Source organism: Aquila chrysaetos, chromosome 16 (genome assembly GCF_900496995.4).
Source record: "Aquila chrysaetos chrysaetos chromosome 16, bAquChr1.4, whole genome shotgun sequence".
NCBI lineage: Eukaryota > Metazoa > Chordata > Aves > Accipitriformes > Accipitridae > Aquila > Aquila chrysaetos.
The window spans coordinates 11,086,030-11,109,873 of NC_044019.1; the positions used below are offsets into that span (position 1 = coordinate 11,086,030).

Below are 23,844 nucleotides of genomic sequence, written 5' to 3' on the forward strand. Positions count from 1 at the left end.
CATTGAGCGGCATTGAACCTTCACATTGTAAGGGCCTAATATAGAGTCTTCCTCCCACAGGGATTTAACAAGCAGCTGGATAACAAGCTAAAAAGACAAAGAGAGTGTCCTCTGTGCAGATTCAGATACAGATGTTATCTCACCATTGCTCCTTTAAAGCTATGTTTATTTATTCTAACTACTCCTTTTTGGGTTTTGTACAGTACTTGCAAAGGAGGCCACTGGAGCTGTATCTCTCTGCCCTGTTCTGGAAGTTGCAGTATAGATGGAGGATTCCATATAACAACATTTGACAACAAGAGATTCAATTTTCACGGCAACTGCCATTATGTCTTAGCTAAGGTATGAACAATCTCCCTTTTCACTCCTAAATCTCTTGAGTAGTATGAGGCATTAAGCTGTGCTGGAGCTTTATATGACTTAATTTAATTAAATGGCACCAATCCACCAAAGCACTTCAACACATGATCAGCCTTAAACCCCATAAATTTTCCCATTTGCAATGGATTGCAAGTCAACTGCGTGATGCTTAGCATCAAAGTTTTGCAGCTTCAAATTAGTTTTACATCTTTTTTTTTTAATGAATTAATTGTCTTAGTCAATGTATTAGTGTTGATTTGAAAGCTGAAGCTTTCTTCATATATGACTGTCAAAAGGAAGTGGATGAGCAAAAACTCCTGCAAAAAGATTGAATTCCACATGACTGTCTGCAAATACACAGTTCACTCAGGTTAATAGCACGGAAACAGAGTGCAGAGGAAAGGCAGTGAACGTTATTGGTTTTGGCAATGAAATAAAGCAGTTTACAGTTAGAGATTAAATGCCCTAGTTCCTTCATTATTCCATTTTAGCCTTTCAGAGACACCTTTTTTCTCTTCTAGCTTGCTTCCTGTAACATGCTAACAATGTCTGCAAATTCCTTTTTTCACGCCTTTTCAGAATACTGATGACACTTTTGTGGTGATTGGAGAGATCATCCAGTGTGGGACATCAAAGACAATGACTTGCTTAAAGAATGTATTAGTCACACTAGGAAGAACTGTAAGTAACTTGCTTTAATTAGTGACACATAATATGTCACTTTTATTTAGGTTCAAAGATGGGATTTCTCTAACACTGTGGACTCATTTTGGTCTCTTGCAGTCCTGAGACTGTAAGATTAATACCAGCAGATGATGCAGTGCATGTGTTTATTGGTTTTGTTCTACGATAGTGATTTCCTTTCCAGTTCTTTTGGATTCTGGCTTTTCCATTTTCTGTAGATGGAGACGGCTAAAACTTATCCTTGTCAGCTGTCCCTCTCTTTTTCATGACTTCAAACTTTTTCACTTGTTTCTTTTTGAAAGATTGAGATTCCTACAAGGAAAGATCCCCTTCTTTTTACAATTGTTCTGAGTCCTGAGGTTTTTCCTAATGAAATGAGTGAAATAGCAGAATTTTCCAAATGAAGGCCAGAGGCTTCTCCTGCTGAAGATTATGCCATAATTCAAACTGAATTCAGTGGAAGCTGAGTTAGGGCTGGTATTTATGGACTCCTGAAGTTAGACAGATTCATTCTGTCCACCTGGTATTTAACTGGTGCAGTCCTAAACTTTTTAGGAGAACAAACAGCGTAACCTCCTTCTGTAGTCAATAAAGGAAGATGGGGATCTCCAAAGGACAAGTCAGCCCACCTAAGGTATGAGGTGTTCTTCTGGAGGGGCCTGTCTCCCTCCATTGACTACTGAGGGAGTTTGACTCAAATAGCTCTCGTTTTGGCTATGTTACATTTCCAATGAGATGGATCCAAACCTACACGTAACAACTCACATGCAGTTCTCAAAAAGATAACTACACCTCTTAGGTATGTGAGAGCACTCAATCAAAGCTGTTGCTTACAGAGAGGGTTTTTCATTTTTTGTTATAGCCTAGAGGTTTGCTCTATGTTACTCTATGGCATCAAGACACTGAGTTACATTGACCACAGACGGGATGATGTTTTGACGACGCTACTTCTTAGTGCTTAATGAAGCTTGTCAGGTTGCTGTTGTCTGTCTCATGTCATATGCATTCACTACTGTGGGCTTTTTCTTTTTCCTTTTTCCCTGCAGACTATAAAAATATGTTCCTGTGGAAATATCTACATGAACAATTTCATTGTGAAGCTGCCAGTAAGCAAAGGTAAATGTCCTTCTTCACATCTTCCCCAGACTAGCCTACTTCTATTTACAGAGGAATGCCTGCTCTTTTCTCTGAAAATAATATAATCCTGCTCATTGTTAGGTCATTTGACTTAGGTGGAAACTAGGTCTGGGACTCCCTGGGAATTCCTGTGTTACACTGGATGCACTGGTAAATGGAAATTCCTGTTTACTCAGCTTCATAAAGATTTGCAGGTGCATACACCTTTTTTTTTCTTTTTTTCCTCTTTAGATGGCATCACCATCTTCAGACCCTCTACATTTTTCATCAAAATCTTGAGCTCAACTGGAGTACAGATTCGAGTGCAAATGAAACCTGTAATGCAGCTCACCATAACAGTTGATCATTCTTATCAGAATCGCACATCTGGTAGGACATATCATGCTTTTTCAGTTTGCTCTGAAACTGAGTTACAGCTGGTTATCTATCACTTTAAGTGAACAAATTATTTGATTTTATATTGACTTTGGTATGTTAGAAGCCCTGGTTAAATCTATAGCCTTTCTGAAACAAAGCATTAGCTGAACCCTTCAATTTGCTGAAGAAAATTAGATAATCTCTGTGATGTTTCATTTGTGCAGGTCTTTTAGACTCTATCTGTAAAAGCAGGCCTTCATCAGAGACTTGTGAGATGCAGACTATGTTCTTGGTTTTGCCACCAACCTCCTGTTACATCTTTTAAGCTTTTTGTATTCCTGTTTCCTATCTATGTAATGGGATTACATCCTGTCCCTCTGACCCGTTTTGTTTTGCTTTTGTGATTTCCTTTGCTTATAAGCCTTTGGGGAAGGCACTACTCTGTCTCCCAGTGTTTAATGAAGCACATTAAAGCAGCTTCCAATCTCAGTGCTATCACTAAGTGTTACTGTAATGCAGAAAAATAATAATTACACTCTAAAGACAGGGTCCTGTCTGATTTGTGGGAACATCAGGAAGTCTCTGAAGGAAAATGGGCTTCTCTCAGGCAAGGTCCATTATAGAGCTAAGAGTGTTCATCTAGAAGTAGTGATTTCTTCTTTTCTTTTGCCTCCGCTCCCCGCCCCCCGCCCCCCCCCCCCCCCCCCCAAGGTCTTTGTGGCAATTTCAATAACATCCAGACTGATGACTTCAGAACAGTCACTGGAGCTGTGGAAGATTCAGCTTCTGCTTTTGGTAACTCATGGAAAACTAGAGCCAGCTGTTTTGATGTTGAGGACAGCTTTGAAGATCCTTGTTCAAACAGCGTGGATAAAGGTAGCAGGCTTTCCGTGCCTGGTTTATCAGTGCTAAATAATTTTCACATGATGGATAACCAAAAAAGATTTAGAAATCTCATAAACATCAAAAGCCACTGCATTTGAAGCTATTACTAGAGAGAACACACTGGGTTTTGCAGATCTTTAAGGTGACAGCTTTGCTTTTAAAACAAAAAGACTGCACTGCTAGAGAAAGCCAACACCTTCGTCACTGATGACTTGGAAAGCACACACAGCATCAATGAGAACAATTTAGGTTTATGGCAGAACACAGCTGGTTGTCAATATTTGGGCAAGATCTTCATCCAATCTACAGCTGTGCTGAAGTCAAAAGGAGTAAGTTATCAACAGTACCGACTTCTTCAGCAAGCATTGTACTGTACTAGCTGCCCCGTCTGGTTTCTCACTTTGACTAGGTTTGGATATATATAGGATTCAGACTGTACTCTCCTAGATATTGCACATGTAATTAAAGCTGCAGCTCATAGCCACAGCTCACTGATTATTACATGCTTGATGTTATTGCTTGACTATGAGGAATTATCTGACTGTAAAGAATTAGGAAAGTTTGATGGAAAATGGGAGTTTTTGCAGATGTTCTGCAAATCCAGACCCCGAAATAATGTTAGTACTTGGAAGGTGAAACCTTTCTTTTAGGGGGATGGCTGGTCACCCATCCAACTAAGCTTATCACCTTGATATGTTAATGTCCCGTATTTCCTTCTGGCTTTATCTGAACACTTCAAGACATTCTAGTTCTGTGTGATACCTGATAAGAATATTGATTCATATAGTAATGCGGTTTAAGTGACTATGGACAATGATTTTTTTTCCCACTTCAGAAAAATTTGCCCAGCATTGGTGTGCTCTTCTGTCTAACATAAGCAGTGTGTTTGCTGCCTGCCATTCTGTTGTAGACCCTTCTGTGTACATCAAGGTAAGGCACTAGTCTAAATGGGTGGTTTAATCTAGTCCAGAGACTGATCTGCCATGAAGGTAGTCTGGCCTAGGGGAGTGAAACAGGTTACAGTAATGCCTGTTTGCAAAGAAGTTCACTGATGCTGATGAGAAAAATAACAACATGAGAGTTTAAGCAAGATACAATTGGCCTTTTTTGGCTGCAGCCCTGAAAATATTAAGTGACTGCCATCACTGACAGTTCTGTTGCATGATCCAGAAGCAAAATAAGAAAATATGGGTTTGCTGTTCTTGAAAACTGTTCACTCTCTGAAAAGCCAAATCAGTGTTTCTGTGTGGAATTGAACTGAGAGTTTTTTCAACCCCATGGATTCCCTCTGACTTGGTTTAAAATTCACATCTAGGGGGAGAATATATACTATATTTACAATGTTTATATCCCATTTATTACTATGGAATCATGTTAGTCTCCTTATATTTAGAATGCAAGAAGTTGCCCATAAGTACTCTTGGTGTACAGCTCTATAATGCTGTTGAGGAAGTTGGCTGAGCTAGAGAGTTGCTGCATTTATGTGAATAGTAAAGAAGTTTCTGCAAAAATGCAGAAAATCCATGTAGGGGGTATGTGTGATACAACTTACTGAGAAAATACCTGAGCCTGAAATTTTGTCTAAAATTTAATGTCTTCAGATACTTTTAAAAATATGGCTTATGTTTTACCTCTCCCAAGTTTCCCTCAGAAAATATATCTGCTTGAGAATTCATGTTAACTATAAGTGAAATAGGAATTTGCAATTTTCAATTAAGAAAAAGTAATAACCACTTTCTTATGCATATGTCTGTTACTCCTGCTGATCTCATCAGATTTTTAACCATGATTCATGGAAGCATTTTCCATGACATCAGTAATGGCAGGATAAGTCACCATCTATGCAGTATGACCCTGCTGCCCTTGAGTGACTGGCTGTATCTGGGTTCTTCTGTCCAGCCACCCAATTAAAAGAACTTTAGCTTTAAATCCCCTTTATGCTTACCTAACTAGTTCTTTAGATGTCATTACATATGATTTCCTATCAAACCATCTTCTGTTATGCACCTGTCATTTAATTGGGGGTATCTTACCTACACACTAGATAGGTACACAAGTGCCAGTCATCGCTGTGCAATATTTTCAGTTCTGTATATTGTCAGATTACATATTTTGACATGTCCTAGATTGTGCATCCTCATGGGAAGCTGGTATGGATATTTCTTAGTGCTTTAATGAAGTACAGGTGCCCTTATCATTCTTATTATTCATCTATTAATGAGTGTTAGACGCAACATCATTGCAGTTACGTGACTGTAATTGATTTCCTATTTCTCAGGTTTGCATAGTGTTTCATTAGCATACATTTTCTCTTAGAGATATTACAAATTAAGTTTCATTGGTAATAATACTTTTTCAAAAACATATTGGTTGGCTACTTTTTGAATTGCTATATGTTTCCCTGTTTCTTCTGTGAGCTGGGCATAATAATACCCATGTCCTTTTCTGTCCCCTAGAAATGTATGTATGACACCTGTAATGCTGAGAAGAGTGAAGTTGCACTGTGTAGTGTGCTCTCTACTTATTCCAGAGACTGTGCTGCAGCTGGCATGTCCCTGAAGGGCTGGAGGCAGGGCATCTGTGGTATGCATCCCAAAATACCTTGGGTAGGGATATGGGGGAACAGCTTCAGGAAAGCCCAGTCTGCGGCAGTGTGTATCCTTTGTGCTTAGTCATCAAGTTAGTGGGTCTTTGAAAAATAGAATAAGCATATATTCTATAAAAAAATTCTGCCTGCCAAAATCAGTTCATGACCACTTCATGCTCTTACAATGCACATTCCTTGTGTAAAATATTAGGTAAATTCAGTACTCAGAGAAGCAAAAGAGTATAAGGTGTATTAATCAAATCACAACAAGGCATTGCAATTAGGTTAGTTTTGAACACATGGGCCTCCCCATGTATTTTAATTCTGATACCTTTTTTGCAGTTCATCTCAGCCCTCTTGTCTCAGACGTTGCCCTTACAAATGGTATCACTCTCATTAACTGCATTTTTCCACGTTACAGTAAAGTAGTAATGGTTTTTAATAAATACATATTGGTGATATCTGAGAATGTGGAAGTGTTTAAAGGCATTTTCAGCTCAGGACTATCTAACAAATGAACAAAAGTTTCTTGGACATACACATTGTCACTAAATCCTGGGTTCGGAGTCCACATATGTGTATATTTTTCTTTAGCATTGCCACAATTTATTATGAGGTGGTATTGGAGCTGAGAATAAAACTCACAAGTCCCAGCTTCTGAATTTTACTTCAACATTTCCATTTTTCCACTGATGCTCAGATAGTTCAAGTGAGATTTGCCTATATCAGCGTGAAAATTCTTGACTAATAACACATCTGAACAGGAAACATAACAACAACGATTTTTATGCAGCTTTGATGCAGCTATGATCTATTTAAGTGCCTGACTTAGAGGTTAGCTGGGATATTTAATAGAAACAAACAATGTAACCGATATGGTGCTTTGCTGAGGGCATTTAAGATTGCAGGAAGAACAATTTAACAAACCTGTGCTGAAAAAATTCAAAGGGAACACAGTGTAGTCCACAGCAAATTATCCTAGAATCATGCAGATTTATGTACTAGACACAGTCTCTGTTTATTGAAAGCTTTGTTATTGACATAGTATTGCTGACATTTTTTATGCCAAAGCGAGACTTGTTTGCAGCATGGGTTAGACTGAAATCTGTGGACAGTAGGCAATATTGACTCAGTGCACTAACCTTGGGAAAAAAATGCTAATGGCTTAATCAACACAATCATTTTAGGCCTTATTTAAGAGGACATAATCTTTTGGGAACATACCCATGATAAGGTTGAAGGTTGCGCTATTCGTGACTGAAAAAATAAATGGGCCAGAACAATCACTCTCAGTAGTCTGTCCCATTGCGGGGGTTGGAAAGGCCCTTCGAGCTCCTGCAGCTGTGTCCAGCTGTGCCAGGCTGCAGGCAGCATCTAAGGCAGGTTATATCCTAAGGGGATGTCTACATAACAGTCGGTAGAGCATATGAAGTAAATAAATCCTACTAGCTAACTGTTGGCAGTGCGTGTATGTGACACAATCTTTAGTGGAAGCATGAACCATTACTTGAGTTACTGGTTACCCAGAAGACCGTTGGGGTTAGTAGCCTCTGCTAAGTCATGGTACTGTTTTTCTAGTGCTCCTTGTGCAAGCTAGCTTGAAGCTATCTTTGGTATGCTCATGTTATCTGCACTCATGCCAGCAGTCGTGAGGTATGTAATCTAAGATTACAAATCTGTGACCATGAGTACTATAATCAAATAACCTTTTTCTTACCAGATCTCGCTTTGCCAAAATTGATCTTTTTCCTCTATGAAAAATTGAAGGGAGAAAGTAAACACATTATTTTATTGCATTAATAGCTAACAATCGAGACACTCATTCAGGTAAATCTGATGTAAACTCATGTTCAACATCTTTTTTAATATCTTCCTTATTTGGCCTATTTTGATTTATGAATACCACTTGCTGCCTCTTCATAGTATGCCTATAACGTAGGACAGCATGGCCTGCTCAATTTATATACAGGATATCGTGTCTGCTCCAGCTAAGACCAGGAAACCAACTGGTTTTTGTTGGTGGAGGTGGTGGTTTTGAATGTGTACACAAACCTAGCACACTAGCTAATCTAAGAAAGTGTACTGTGGTCATGGACTGGAAAACCATACAGACCTTTGTTTAAGCGTGGAACCTATTGCCGATATGGTGATAACATTGCTGCAAAGTTGATTAGCACAATTGCCCATGAACAGCTCTCCTGTACCTTCTAGCACATCTGTGTGTATCTGAAAAACAGCTGTGGGGTTAAATCTGTGGATGTGAGTTAGAAAGAAGTCCAAGATGACTAGATCCCCAGTTCTCATTCATTGAATTTCAGAGGAATCTGGATGCCAGGCTTTCTTGAAAACCACAACCTTAATGCAGGTGATATTTCCTGACAAAATTTGATGTCTTCCCTATGGATCACTACTGCAGATTTTATGGCAGAGTTTTGAAGGTGTTGTTTCTTGGTAGGCTGTGAAAATTAACCAGCATTTCACCGTCTTACAGGGTCAGTTGAGCTCTTTCTTTAGATTTTGGTATTTAACTTTTGGTCCACCCAGAGGTCTTAAAACCTGTTGTTTCTCATTTCCCCAGAGGATGACAACAAGAGTTTTCCTCAAGACATCTATAAGAATTCAAACACACTTTCTTTGGTAGCATCAGATGATTAGCAGATTTCCTTGGCACTGCCCACTTAATGTCAAAATTTACACCTTACAAAATATACTCATTTCTTAAATTATTTCCAGCCAAAGAAATCATTAGTAAAGGACAGAAAATTAATTTTTAATGACAAGGACAAGTCAGAAGTTATTGGTTTCAGTTCTTGGCATAAGATAGAAATGTAAATTGTACAAAGTATAAAATTATACCGATTCCCTTATTCAGTCAAGATATACCCTGCTGAGTATTTCAGTATTCAGTGTCACGTTGTTTAGGCTATGTGAGCAGACTTCCCCCAGACCACTGGGGGTCAAGGTCTTCTAGTTTGAAAAAGGCACATTTATGGCTACCAACATGCAGAAAGCTGCATTAACAGCATGAACGATGATTGCACAGAGAAGGCCATACATCCATTTTATTTCTCTTGCAAAGATCCCTCTGAGGAGTGTCCTGAGACTATGGTTTATAACTATAGCGTGAAGTACTGTAACCAGTCTTGCCGCTCGCTGGATGAACCTGATCCGCTGTGTAAAGTTCAGATTGCTCCTATGGAGGGCTGTGGTTGCCCTGAAGGGACCTACCTCAATGACGAGGAGGAATGTGTAACTCCAGATGACTGTCCCTGCTACTACAAAGGCAAGATTGTTCAGCCTGGCAACTCCTTCCAAGAGGACAAACTGATGTGGTAAGCTGCTCTGATGATGCAAAGGCTGCATACCTAGGGGATGTCAGGGCTCATTGGAATAATGACAAATTTCTCCTAGACTGTACCAAAGCAAATATTCCCCTGGCAGGAAGTGCAGCCACAGCAAAGGTTAAGATCCTATATTCCTGCTAGCAAACAAGAACCTGAAAACATGTTAAGTAGAGTAAAGTTTGCAATCTGTTTCTCTGCAAAGTTCATTGTTGTGTAAAAAAATACCCATATACAGTGGGAGCAAGTTTTCTAAAAGACAGGGGCCTTGGGGGAGTTTCTGGCTTTGAAATGAAAAAGCAAAGCAAAAACCACCCTCCAACACACCATTCTGCAGACTATTTAAAAAATAAAAATGGGCCAGGAAAAAAACCCCAAATCTCAGTTTTTAAACTGAGTTTTTTAAAAAGACAGAGAGAGGGAGAAATTTGGGGGTAAATATTAAAAATAACATAATTAATTTGCATCTGCACTGAAAAACAATCATCATTTTCTCATTTTCAACCAGTTCAGGGCAGCAATGCAAACAAATTCCAGGGGAAGGCTGTTTTATTCAAACAATTTATTTGTGTATTTAGATGTCTACATATTTTCTCTCTCTCTCTTCCAACTCCCATATTTTTTTCTGAGGATTCTAGACTACTTTGTAAACACAGATTCATTTAGTAATGTAAGAAGTCTCTTATTTAAGAAAGTATGAGTCTCATCTCATGGAGATGCTTATGAAAAACTTGATCTAGAGAAAACACACAGTAAACCAGTGGCAGATGAAGGAAGATTATTTAAGAGCTGGGTGTCTTAATCTTCCTTCTGGGGATGGTAAATCATGTCTGTGAACCTAATAACTGTACCAAATATTCATTTTGATAGGAATTTGTTATTTGTGTGACTCATGAAGCTTTGCAGTGCCTTTCTCTCTAGTGAGAGAGAAATGTGCAAAGAACTGATATGTTTCATTTTATGGAATCTCTTTAGCAAATGCATTCAAGGAAGATTAGACTGCATTGGAGAAACTGTCCTGGTAAAAGGTGAGATTTTGTTAAATAATGGCATTATGGTGTCAGCTAGTATTTATAAGGTTTTTCTGTGTTATCTCTCACTTCCTGTAACATTTTAGTATTCTGCACATTTTTGCCTTCTCCCTGAAATGGGCTGGTTATTGATAACAGTTGTCTTTGTAAAAATGTCACCAGCCTTGCTGAATTCTTTAAAAGATGTAGAAATTTCCTAAAGTGTAGAAATTATCTGCCTCCTTCTCCCCGCACTGTTGGTGGGCAGAAGCAAAAGCTAATAGAACTGTAAATGAGAGGCACATGCTGCCCTCTGAAATGCTTCACCCTGTTTTACAATTGCTGGTGGCATCCTTATTGTTTTCACTAAATTACCTTCCTAAAATGTTTTCTTCCTCCTATAGATTGCCCAGCTCCTATGTATTACTTCAACTGCAGCTCTGCAGGTCCTGGTGCGATTGGATCAGAGTGTCAGAAAAGTTGTAAGACACAGGATATGCACTGTGTAAGGACTTCACTTCCTAGCAGGAGCATGGGACAACATGATTAAGCATGTATGATTGTCCTTAACAAACGCTGACGGTAACATGTTACACTATTCACGGACCAACTGCTTTACTGATAACACAGCAGCTATAGCTACCCATGTAGCTGTGATACTTGTAGTTTGACTGTCACTAACAGTTATAGGATTTTTCTAAAAAATCCAAAAGTTTGGCATCCAGAGCTAGCACTGCTGCTGGTTCCCTGTACTTTCTGAGCATTAATGAGTTGCCTTGTGTTGTATCTTTATATACGCAGTATGTCACAGAATGTGTTTCTGGCTGCATGTGTCCCGATGGGCTGGTATTGGATGGCAGTGGAGGATGTATTCCCAAAGATCAATGCCCATGTGTCCATGGAGGACACTTTTATAAACCTGGGGAAACCATCAAAGTGGACTGCAACACATGGTATGTTATTCCAGAGAGCCTTGTTTTATAACAAAGGCTGTTAAAATTGTCAGTGCATAGTAGGCCCGTGGGACAGGATGTATTTTGAAGCCTTCCTCTTCATCATTAGAGCCATCAGGCTTCTAGTAAAAATACAAGGGGAAACATTTCCTCTCTGCAACATGCTGCATGAGCCTGCACTTGGGGAGAACTAGTACCAAGACCTTCTGTCAAACAATTTCCATCCTTTTCTGCAAACTGCTTCCACACCAGCTTTAAAGTACCAGCCTCATCCAGGTTGGTCTGTGGCTGGACATTCTACAAGGGGGAATTGACTCTGTGTCTGTTGGGCACAGCTGAACCCAGAAAAGGATTGAATTGCAATGATCTTCCAGTGACTTGCAGTGCTTCCAGGTGCGTGGTCCTCAAAGAAGATAAATTAATGCTCTAGTTGCTCCAATTGCTGGTATAACTCTGCCATAGACTTCACTTTTATTACTTATCAAGGTGGGTAAAATGCTTTGAATCCTTACCCATTATTTAGTGAGAATGAAACTGTATAGTCCTCCCAAGAGGATGCACAGAAAATAAGAGCGAGAAACACTTTGGTCTGATCATCACTGGTACAAGCAATCAAGTTTAACATGTGAAGCCAAACCCTGATAAGCAGTTGTTGATATCACAGAGGCCATTAAGAGGTTTTTTTGCAGTGAGGTCTTTGTTTTCTTATGAGAACAGGACACACGGGGGAAAAAAAAATTGTAGTCTTTGTGTCAAGTGTATAACAACTAAAATTTTGTCTGTGGTCACTGAACTGGAGGTGAAGTTTGTAAATGTGTGGTGGGTTGACCTTGGCTGGAAGCCAGGTGCCCACCAAGCTGCTCTGTCACTCCCCTTCTCATCAAGACAGGGTGGGGGAGAAAATAAGATGGAAAAAACTCATGGGTCAAGATAAAGGCAGTTTAATAAAGCAAAAGCAAAGGCTGTGCACAGAGGCAAAGGAAAACAAAAGATTTATTCTCTGCTTTCCATCAGCAGGCGATGTCCAGCCACTTCCCAGGAAGTAAGGCTTCAGTAAGCATAGTGGTTGCTCTGGAAGACAAACGTGATAGCGAATGCCCCCACTCCTCCTTTCTCTTAGCTTTTGTTGCTGAGCAGACATGATATGGTATGGAATATCCCTTTGGTCAGTTTGAGTCAGCTGTCCTGGCTGTGTCCCCTCCCAAGATCTTGCCCACGCCCAGCCTACTCGTGAGGGGGGAATGTTGGAGAGACAGCCTTGATGCTGTGCGAGCACTGCTCAGCAGTAGCAAAAACACTGGTGTGTTATCAACACCTTTCTACCTACCAGTACAGAGCACAGCACTATGAGAGCTGCTGTTGGGAAAATTAACTCCATCTCAGCCCAACACACAAGGGAAGACAGGGATAATAATTGGTTCACACCACTGTAGTCAGGAACAGAACCGACCACATGGTACCTCACAGATTAATATTCAGAAATGGTTAAATATTCAGTTCTTCACCTTGAATTTACCTCCTAAATCCCCACTGCCTGCTCCCAGGACTTAATGATTTGAAAGATCTTTGAATGAAAAAAATAAAATAAAAATAGACAAAGTTCAAATGTGTCTTGGTAGTAAACATGAACTTTCTGATTAGTAGGCCATCTCATGGCATGGTCTCAGAAGAGTTGAGAAGGTAAGTCTGGAAGAGTGAGAGATGATTGCTTTCTTTGAAGTACTGCAAAAGACAAAGCTTTTAATTACTCTGCCCCTGTTTGGGGTTAAGGAAAAACCACACTTCATATGAAGTTTGTGATTCTTCGCATTTCACCTCCCAGCACCTGTAACAGAAGGCAGTGGAACTGTACAGACAATCCCTGCAAGGGAACCTGCACTGTGTATGGAAACGGGCATTACATGAGCTTTGATGGGGAGAAGTTTGATTTCCTGGGAGACTGTGACTATATCCTAGCTCAGGTATCAATTTTTTTTCACTTTCCTATCCATATGCTTTTCACAGCTTACACTGTAGGGTTCAGTCTGAGTAATTAAAGAGCTATCCCATGCAAAGTAGTCGACACCGATGAGCCGAGCCTACCCTTTCCTCTTGTTCCTAGAGCAGATAGAGTGAGATTTTCCATTTAAAAGCAAAGCAATTAACTCTCAGAAGTGACACAAGAGGGCACTGTGTGATCCTAAACGGTTAACTCCTGGGGTGGGCAGCCCTTTCCTGATGTCATGCCAGCATCTGCAAGGGAAAGGAGTAGGTGTGGTGTTGAAAAGCTAAGTGTTTCTCTCAGCCATCCAACACTGACAGTATTTTTGTTGTGACAGAAGCACGTAGAGGTTAATGTGTGAGCCTCAGGTATAATACTTGCATGTAATGAGACAGTACTCTGTGAGACATTTTGTCATCCCCAAATTACAGTTGATTTTGCTAATTTTAAGGAAAAATATTTTTACCTTTTTGGCTGTGCAGGACTGGTGCTATGAAAAGCTCAGTTTTTTCCTTAGCTTTTCCCTTTGAAATTCCTGGTCAAGTATGAACCTGCCACCAGGTCAGCTGCCAGCAGATTCTTCTAAAATGTCCAGAGTTTCGGTGAATAAAAAATTGTCAGAATAGCAGAAGTCAGATCAGAATGGTTTAAGATTGGTCTAGTTGCCTGAAAATATCTAATACAATGTTATCTATTTTTCTAAGGATTTTTGCCCCAATAACATGGATGCTGGCACCTTCCGAATTGTAATTCAGAACAACGCCTGTGGGAAGTCACTCTCCATCTGCTCCCTAAAGATCACACTGATTTTTGAGGTTTGTCTAGAATTGGTTATAACTGAGGAGCTGTAGTCTTGATTTTGTAGCAGTTAGTGTAGTATCCCCTAATATTCCAACACAGTTGCTGCTAGAGAGTACCTATGGAAGTCAAACAGCCAGAAAGCAGAGGCAGGCAAGCTGGGAAAGTTTTAGGTATTTGGTGTTAACAGGGCTGGACACTTCTGCAGGTGAGGGGATAGGTGCAGGGAGTCAACAGCACTCTATGTATGTGCATGTGTGTGTGTATTTACATCTGTGACTTTAGTGGTATAGGAGTGATGGTAAAGTTTTTAGAGGAGCATATTTCTGTACCATGGTTTGAGCACAGGGCAGATGTAACTACAGAGGGAAGAGCTTCTTCCCTCCAGCTTAGGCTTAGCATTTCCCCAAAGTGCACACAAAAGAGATTTCTCCCATAGTGGGGGGTGAGGGGATAGTAAAACAAAGCAGCGTGGCGAGGGGTGTTCCAGCATACCCAATGGCCCGTGCACTCAGGAGCTGCTGTGCCAGCAGAACAGATTTCATCGAGAATGAGGACAATTTCTGTGGCTGTGAGGTAAGACTTGTCATGCAAGGGTAGACATTTCCCATTGAACTCAGTGGGTCTTGTCTGTGGCTCACATGTCTGGCAGTAGACCAAGATATAGTGTAAAGACTACAGGAAAAATAAGATGAAGGGCAAGAGGCAGAATACCAGTGCTGTTACACTAAGTTTTCTATTCAATTTCCTTTCATGCAATGTATCTGTTCCTTGTAGAGCAGTGAAATCAGGCTCTTGGAAGGAAGAATTCAGGAGATAGCCACTGATCCAGGAGCTGAGAAGAATTACAAAGTGGATCTCAGAGGAGGTTATATTGTGATTGAAACAAATCAAGGGATGAACTTCATGTGGGACCAGAAGACTACTGTTGTTGTTCATGTGGCACCATCTTTCCAAGTACGTATGGGATGGACTGAGAGTTATGATTTCAACCTCAAAGTTATGCATCCGGAACTGGAGCCCCAACTTGAAAAGCAGGGCTTGGAAAAGTATTTGATGCAGTGGACAAGAAGAAGCAAGCAGGCCATGTCTTGTGTTTTATTTCATTGTTCAGTCAGTATGAAACACTCCAGAATATTTGGAGCTAGAAGTAAAGCCACACACTTTGCAGTATTGGTGGGCTAACAGAGTGATCTTGTCACTTGGAGTCCAGCTTTTTCTAAGCCATATTTTGATGACTGTTTAGAAATTTGCAGCTATTTTGCCTTGGCCTGTTCTATAGTTTATTTTTGTCGAACAGTGGGCTGCACTCAAAATAACCAAAGCATTTACTGTGCCTATGCAAATTACCCAGGGAAAAGTCTGTGGCCTTTGTGGGGACTTTGATGGCCGCTCAAGGAATGACTTCACAACCAGAGGGCAGTCCATGGAGATGAGCATCCAGGAGTTTGGAAACAGCTGGAAAATAACAAGCACCTGCTCAAATATAAACATGACAGACCTGTGTGCTGATCAGCCTTTCAAGTCTGCCCTAGGACATAAGCACTGCAGCATCATTAAGAGTAACATCTTTGAAGCCTGTCACAGTAAGGTAATCCTGTTCTCTTATCCTCAGTAGTTTCACACTAGGTATTTGTTGCTATTATGCAGCACATCTGCACACAAATTTTTGCTATTAAAGCCTATTACACAGCATCCTTGAGTACAAGGGCTACCTCACTCAAAACCTCACTTTACAACTATGCCAGCTGAATCCTGTTGCACAGTATTGAGGAAACAGCAGTGCCTGTTTTGAGCAACTGAAGACAGAGGATAATAGTTGGCCACCAGAAGTAAAAAGTTAGCTACCTGTTTGTAAAATCTGGATCTAAGTTAGTGTAGGACTGTTTGTATGGGGATCCTTGGGAAAGTTTATTCAAATTACCTAGAGAGATTAATTATTTGGTTTATTTTAGACACAAATTGAATTAATCTAAATGGAAACAAGGCTACTAATTCTTAATGAGAACATCTATACAAAGCTTCAATGCAGTTTAATAAGCCATTTTAAAAGCAAACTTGGCTTAATTTCCTTGGTTAGTTCATGTTGGGACAGGTTAAAACACAAGAGATGTGAAGTTCAGTGGAAATAGGATTTCCTTTTATACTCAGTTAATCACTATCTCTCAGTTAGAGAGTGCATACATTATATAGTTGTGCTAACCCAAAGCAAGGTAGTTCAGTCCTGCAGAAATTACACTGGAAAGACATTTTGAGCATAAATGCCAGTATTACACACATAATAGCTCGTAGCTCTTTCATTACAATCCCAGTCTGTCACAGACTCAACCTGGTTCTGCCAAAGAAACTGTAGTGGAAGGCAGAAATTCAGAGCCCTTTCTCCCATTAAAACACAATGCAGCACGTATAACTGTGGTAACAGATCTGTTGGTATTTTGATAGGTGAACCCAATACCATATTATGAATCTTGTATTTCTGACTTCTGTGGCTGTGACAGTGTGGGAGACTGTGAGTGCTTTTGTACCTCAGTTGCTGCTTATTCAAGAAGCTGTAGCAGAGCTGGTGTCTGTATTGACTGGAGAACGCCTGCAATTTGCCGTAAGTATTGCACTGAAAATGCACACAGAAAAGCAGTGTTCCATGCGCTTAGGCGCACGGGAGATAAAGAAAAGCAGAATTCTGACATCGCTGTGCATGCATGACTTAACAAGCTCTTGTTTGCAAGATTTAGAAAATGAACCCTGCCCGGTGTCTGAGACTTGGAGGTTTTTTATGCTTCTGTTCCAGCTGTGTTCTGTGATTATTACAATCCACCTGACAAACATGAGTGGTTCTATAAACCCTGTGGAGCCCCTTGTCTAAAGACCTGCAGGAACCCACAAGGGAAGTGTGGGAACTTGCTGTACAGTTTAGAAGGTAATTCTTGCTTGACTTCAATGCAGTTTATGGGAGTTGAAGGTATTAGTCTCGTTTTAAATGTCTTAAGCATCAAGGCTGCTGAAAGGCTATCCCATTTGCCCCAGAAACTCATTGACCATGCCTCGCCTGGGCTAATTCCCCATGTGGTGGTGCCATTCATAGCATAATTTGCCTGTTGCCTTTAAATCTGGGGAGAGATAAAAGGTCATTCAGACTAAATTTGCAATGAATAATTAGCTGTTGACAAACAGAGTTAATGAAAATTTTTGGGAGAGAGGGAAAAAGAGGACATGGAAAAATAATTGGTAGTATAAAGAACATTCATACTGGGATGACATTCATTTTGGGATCAAATCTGCATCTGATAGAGGTATTTATGTGTTTTCCCTGGATCTATGTGAAGCAGACTAAGAATGCTTTGTCTACTTCAACTTTCCAGGCTGTTACCCAGAGTGTAGTCCTGACAAGCCATATTTTGATGAGAAGAGCAGGGAGTGTGTCTCCTTCACCAACTGCACTTCATGGTAGGTCAGTTGATGGTAAGAGAGGCAGAATAGGACTGGAAAGGACAAGCTAGGCAATGTTTGGTTTATGCTCATATGCAGTGGCAATTATCATTAAATCCTCCAGGAGTAGGCTTTTATGTAAAAGTAGATGCCGTTGCAGACATTGTTATTCCACATACTGATTCAAGTCAATAAAACAAGTCTTCTCCTTTTCTTTTTATCTTCAGTGATCCTGAAGAGAAACTATGTGCTGAAGACTCCAAAGGTAACTTTTCACTACCCTCACCATTCATTGAGTGATGGTAGGCCTTTATTTTTATTATTATTAACATCACATGTTACTGCAGGGGTATTGGTAATAGGACTCCAGTTAGCTAGTTCAATAGGTGGATGCACAGCAGCACAGATATACTTTGATAGGCAAAACGCAGCCTTTGACCTGAAGAACTGTCTAAAGGATAATCATAGGGAGGAAGGACAGAGGCGTGAAATATGGGATTCATCTCACCCAGATAAATACCACTTCTCCACATTTATACTTCCTTGGTAGTCAGTGAAGACAGACAGAAAGTAGTCTGAAGCAGGCCATTCATAGTACCTGTTTTAACGAGCACTTTTAGAACAGGGCAAATCTTGTAGAGGTGCTATTTCCTGCCCACTAATTTCATAATAAGCCTAGAGAGCTAGCTTATGAGAGACATGTTTGTGTGCCTAAAGGACACACTTGCTTAAGGTATGGTATCAGTTTATTCCCATATCTGGAAGAAACCACATCCCGAAATGCGGGGTGACCCAGTAGACAACACATCTTCAGTTTTGCTGATTTTGTTACAGTAATAGGTATATTCCCTTGGGTTCCTGAATGTACATTCTCCAAAACCTGGAGAGCTTCTCACATATTTAAATGAAATTGTTTATCACTGCATGTTCCTCATTAGTGGGTGGAATTGGCTGTGCAACACCTTCTGAGCCAGTGTTTTATCACTCAGCAAGGCAGTAATCCCAGTCATGTTCCCTGCCAAGAGGGAATGCACCTGTGCTCCATGCCGGGTGAGGATAGTGCCAGTTCTGAAGCTTTCACCAGCCAGTAATTCCTCTATGCAAGCTGACTCCAAGAAACACCAGCAACAACAAAAATCCAACCCACTTTAAATAAATGAGGTAGACTCCCTGTGCAACTTCTCAAGTAGAAACTGAGGAAGTTTTTCAGCCAGGTAATTCATGTTTGATAATATGAGCTACAGAAGTTTGGTTTTCTTTTCATTTGTATTTATATTACAAGTGTCACCTGTTACCATGACATTTCCTCTTTAGGTGCCTCAGATTGCCTTTGCTGCTACAATGGAAAGACCTACACCTTAAATGAAACTGTGTACAGCCAAGTATATGGGACCGAGTGCAGTGATGCTGTCTGCGGCCCTGACGGAGAGATCATTAAAACACTCATCCCTTGCAGTACACCATCCACACTAGCACAAGGTACTAGGTTTATGAGAGGTTTGGTGGTGATTATATGAAAGTCTGTAATGGTAATAAGATTCCTCCATCTTGGAAAAAAATTCCTACTGCATGTCTAGGATAAGCACAGAATTTAAGGTCGTTGAAGGTTCAGGAATGAGGAGTCAAATCTTCTAAACCTTGTTTTTGTCCTTCTTATCACCTATATCACACTATGGTTCTTATTGTGCTGTTTTCTGCATTGGAATAAGTCAGTCTCAAATGGGTCACTGGAGCAAGAAAATAAAGCTGCCTGGTGGTTTACTCCTTTCCCAAAAGAGAAGTTGCAGGGTGAAGGGGATGTGAATGAACAGAGAATAGGAAGTAAAAAGAAATAAAGAAAAGGTGGAATTTTGCTACATGATGATAGCAAAGAAAAATAAGTGGCTACAAAAATATGTATTATCCTGGTAGCAAATTATAAAAAGGGGACAAAGAAAATTAAAAGTTAGCTTATCTACTCAAGTGAGTGGAAGAGCTAAAGACTTGATGGTGAGCCCGTGTGTTTGGTATTTACTAAACGTGTTAACAAGTGGAATAAGAAATATAATGGAGTAACAGCTAGGAAAGGAAGGACTATTGAAAGCAGAGTGTAAGTGGCATAGTAAAATGTCTAAATGATCTGTCTGTATTTAAACCAACAGATTCTTCACAACAAGGCATTAAAAGGCAAAATGGACCGCCACTGGAAATCACTTCTCCAAAGTCAGGTGAAGTCCTGCAGGATTAGAAAGTTCAAAGAAACCTTAATTTGGAATGAATAAGTGACAGTAGAAGGGCAGTTTATTGTATTCTATACAGAAGAAAACTAACTACAAGGGGGAGTGTGTGTGTATTACTCTAGTAGCATACAATGTAATAGAGTGTATATAAATACAGAGAGGATGATTTTAGTGTGTACGTGTACAGAATGTGGTGGGTGTATAAAAATGATTATTTTTTCCTCTTTTTGTGATTGTAGAGAATGTAAGAGATACCATAGGGCTTGAAAGTAGAGTTGCAGAGGATTTGAATATTAATTGATTTAATTTCCTGCAGAACCACATATGCAACCTGTAACATCTGCACCTCCATCGTCAGTGGTAGCCACTCCCTGCTTCTGCAATGACAATGGACAATTGATGCAAATAGGTGAGAAATGAAGCAATTTTTTTTTCTGCATCATTGATGTGGGAAGATGTACTGTTAGATAAAGGCGCTTCAGCAAGTGCTCATTCAGCCCACTGCAGTCACACATTACCACAAGTTGTTACATCTTTGAAATGTAACTAACACCTTCAGAGCTAGAACTCTCCCATATCCTATAACTTTGTCCTGGTTTGGATATCCCTGCTGTAAGGAAACTTATACCAGATGCTAACTTCAGTGGACTCCAGCACAAACCCTGAATCCCAAACTGCTGAACATGGGCTTGTAATCCACAGTCATATTCCAAAAACAGAGGAGGGAAGAGTCTTCTTCATCTCTTAGTAGGTCCTGAACCACCTATCTCCTGGTCTTTGTGAAGACCAGGTGCACTCAGTGTTGTATTCAGTATTCTCTCCTCTTGTACTCATTTTCAATTCCCGCTAATGTACTTCAGAGCAGAATATCAGTTTAGCCGCCTGTGGCCCTCCCTCAGCCTTTACCATTTGGATGAACTGAGCTCTGGTTCAGTCACTGAATTCAAGGAGTTGCAGACAGTCACACCTGAACACGGCCATCGGGTACAGGCAGACCCAGCTAGTTAAATGCAGGGCCTGAGTATGTGGCCGACCCGTGATGCATAGGCCTTGAGAACTACCAGTTTCATGCATAGTCCAGTGCTAACAGTCAGGTTTTGGCCTTGCAGGAGAAAACGTTTCTCTGCCGGTGAATGTATCGGGTCATTGTGCTTACTCCATTTGCAATTCATCGTGTCAGATTGAATTAATTTGGGCAGAGTGTAAAACTGGTCATACTGAGGCCCTCAAGATCTGTGATCCAGACTCCGAAGCCTGTCCACCAACGTTGGCTCCCAGTGCAACAAGCCGAGTTCCTGCTTCCACGGGGACTCCTGTGAGCGATTGTCTTGGGCTCATTCCTCCTAGAAAGGTGAGAGGCTTGCAAGAAGATGTGTTTCTTCAGCTACAACATTGCCTGCAGCCAAGGTTTGGTGTTCTCCTCTGATGCTGGTAACCACCACTACAGCAGGACTGTAGGTGTGGCTGACAGATGATTTAGAAGTATACCAGAAGCCCCCAAATTATTGAGGGAATAAGTTGAAGATTATTCAGTTCACCTGAAACATCTAAATGATTGTACATGGGCAGAGCTACCTAAGCTGAAAAAAGGCCAGGAAACCACATCTGGCAGTGTCCCATCATCAGAAGCGGTCAGGACCTTAATATTGAGTCCTATACAAAACATCATAGAACAGAAGTAGATATCAAGGCTCTGTTGATTGCTGTATTTTTCATATTGCGTGGTTTCCACAGAAAGAGTAGATAGCAAATAATGCCATGCTAGACAATTATCTGAATGGAGCATAGTTGCTGTGAGTGATTTTAAAGATTTTGTTATATTGCTTTGTTATGTGTCTCTCTCCTTCTTTTTCAATCTGTCAATAGTTTAATGAAACATGGAACTTTGGAAACTGCCAGATTGCTACTTGCCTGGGAGAAGGAAACAATATTAAACTGTCCAGCATGACTTGCCCTCCTCAGCAACTGAAACTCTGTGTCAATGGTTTCCCATTCATGAAACACTATGATGAAACTGGTTGCTGTGAACTCTTTCAGTGTCAGTGTAAGTACTGCAGCAGGAGATTTCCTGAAATTTATGTTACGTTCAGCTGGGCCTCAAGAAAGATAAGTTTATGTGGTCAACATCCACATTATGTTCATATTAATTCAATAGGATGTGATGGAACAGAAGTTCCATCTAAAACATTGACTGTTAAGAGCAGATAAGAGGGTCCTTTCTGGGCTAATTTTTCTTTATCAAACTGGTTATTTCAGCTCTCACTGAAAGCAAGTAAAAGAGTTAAAACCACCTTGTACTTGCAGGAAGCTCAAAAGCCAAACTTGAAGTCTGTCACTCTGTCTTCCAGGTATCTGCAGTGGATGGGGAAATGAGCATTATGTGACTTTTGATGGAACATACTATCATTTTAAAGAAAACTGCACCTATGTCCTTGTGAAGTCAATTCATCCTCATTCTTACATCTTCTGGATTCACATAGACAACTACTACTGTGGTGCCACTGATGGAGCAATTTGTTCAATGTCCCTTCTCATTTTTCACTCCAACTCTGTTGTTATTCTGACACAAGCAATGGAACATGGAAAAGAAACAAACTTGGTAAAGTATTGTGTTAAAATGAATTTTCAATATTATTTTGCAGTAGTTATATTACTGTACTGCCAAATGTCCTGTCACGACAAAGGATGAAGCTTGTAAAAAATGGAATGGGTAGGAAATGCAATTACATTGTTTTCTTTCTCTTTTTTCCTTTGTGTCAACAAAAATTTGTATATTCTAAAAACTTGGGAAATGATCACATAATTGAAAGTTGTGTTTTTCTTCCTGACATGAGTATTCAAATATAAATTACAACATATTAAAAAGAAATCATAGAGAACTGCTTAAACGACTGCCTTTGACAGACTTCATTTGGTGCACCTGCAGTCTGAATTTGTGCTGCTCTACTTTCCAGTTGCACAAACTGTATACCTTACATAACAGAAGGATGTCCATAGAGACCTTTTGTTTCTCTTGCTTTTTAGATTTTGTTTAATGATAAGAAAGTTGTTCCAGACATTTCCAAGAATGGTATCAGAATAACCAGTTCTGGCCTTTACGTCATAGTTGAAATACCTGAATTAGACGTTTATGTCTCCTACAGTCGACTTGCATTTTACATAAAACTCCCTTTCGGAAAGTTTTATAACAATACCATGGGACTGTGTGGTGAGTGTCCTCATCAGCTGACAGGAATGAATGCAATAAATTTTCTTCCTTCTTTCTCTCGTCCCCTTGTAAACATCTCTAAATGCTTGCAACTCCACTGATTTCTATTTCTCACAAATTTTAATAAATTTATCTCTGTTTGGTGGAAAGACACTGCCAGGAGACAGTTTTAAGTCACTTTCATTCTGTTCACAGACTGTTGGTGGATGGAGATAGGCTCTTTCTAAGCCATTCCTCTTGATCTTACTTACTCAATATGGGATTGTATGAAAACTCGACAGTTCTGTGCTAGACAGAGCCATCTCAGTTGCTTTAGCCACCAGGAGAAATGTGTCAACCAACATGTCAACTCTGGTTTTCATGAGTAACTGGCAAACTATTTCTCTTCCTACAAACAGCTCATCCAGGACCCCACGTGTTGTTACCTTTCCACAAGGAGGAAAACTTCCCTCTAGGTTTTCTCTAAAAGCAGCTTCATCAGCATCAACTGTCCTCCAACTGTCACTTTGCTTTTATATTGCCACCAGGTACCTGCACCAACGAGAAGTCTGATGATGCTGTGAAGAGGAATGGTGAGGTTATCGAGTCCTTCAAAGAGATGGCATTAGATTGGAAAGTCCCAGATCCTACCAACAGATACTGTAATCCAGGTGTCTCAGAACCAGCTGAGATTGAATATCATCAGCACTGTGAGCCTTCCAATCTGTGTAAAATCATCTGGTAAGACAACTCCAAAAAGCGCCAGAAAAATAAGTCCACAAGATAACTTTGTGCTTCACTACGTGACTTGGGTGAACTGCTTATAGGACATGATGACAATACGAAGTCTAGCACACCTTGAAAAACTGAGCAGTGAACTGATCTGTGGATGTTCCTGAGTTTGGCAGATATTTTTCAG

At 40.2% G+C, this 23,844-nt stretch overlaps 1 protein-coding gene across 1 annotated transcript in view; it reads left to right on the forward strand.

Annotated features, from left to right (window-relative positions):
* Positions 1 to 23,844, forward strand: part of LOC115351737 (mucin-5B) — a 44,676-nt gene that overhangs the window by 10,845 nt on the left and 9,987 nt on the right. Inside the window, exons 9-35 of the mRNA XM_041129163.1 lie at positions 204 to 342; positions 940 to 1,041; positions 2,091 to 2,160; positions 2,413 to 2,550; positions 3,250 to 3,414; positions 4,259 to 4,353; positions 5,880 to 6,006; positions 9,090 to 9,342; positions 10,327 to 10,379; positions 10,766 to 10,866; positions 11,163 to 11,314; positions 13,137 to 13,275; positions 14,000 to 14,110; positions 14,871 to 15,050; positions 15,448 to 15,684; positions 16,536 to 16,692; positions 16,882 to 17,010; positions 17,453 to 17,537; positions 17,747 to 17,784; positions 18,834 to 18,998; positions 19,661 to 19,726; positions 20,055 to 20,147; positions 20,848 to 21,089; positions 21,605 to 21,782; positions 22,087 to 22,337; positions 22,763 to 22,946; positions 23,474 to 23,666. Of these exons, the coding sequence (XP_040985097.1) occupies positions 204 to 342; positions 940 to 1,041; positions 2,091 to 2,160; positions 2,413 to 2,550; positions 3,250 to 3,414; positions 4,259 to 4,353; positions 5,880 to 6,006; positions 9,090 to 9,342; positions 10,327 to 10,379; positions 10,766 to 10,866; positions 11,163 to 11,314; positions 13,137 to 13,275; positions 14,000 to 14,110; positions 14,871 to 15,050; positions 15,448 to 15,684; positions 16,536 to 16,692; positions 16,882 to 17,010; positions 17,453 to 17,537; positions 17,747 to 17,784; positions 18,834 to 18,998; positions 19,661 to 19,726; positions 20,055 to 20,147; positions 20,848 to 21,089; positions 21,605 to 21,782; positions 22,087 to 22,337; positions 22,763 to 22,946; positions 23,474 to 23,666 (3,843 nt within the window). The remainder of the gene's footprint in view (positions 1 to 203; positions 343 to 939; positions 1,042 to 2,090; positions 2,161 to 2,412; positions 2,551 to 3,249; positions 3,415 to 4,258; positions 4,354 to 5,879; positions 6,007 to 9,089; positions 9,343 to 10,326; positions 10,380 to 10,765; positions 10,867 to 11,162; positions 11,315 to 13,136; positions 13,276 to 13,999; positions 14,111 to 14,870; positions 15,051 to 15,447; positions 15,685 to 16,535; positions 16,693 to 16,881; positions 17,011 to 17,452; positions 17,538 to 17,746; positions 17,785 to 18,833; positions 18,999 to 19,660; positions 19,727 to 20,054; positions 20,148 to 20,847; positions 21,090 to 21,604; positions 21,783 to 22,086; positions 22,338 to 22,762; positions 22,947 to 23,473; positions 23,667 to 23,844) is intronic.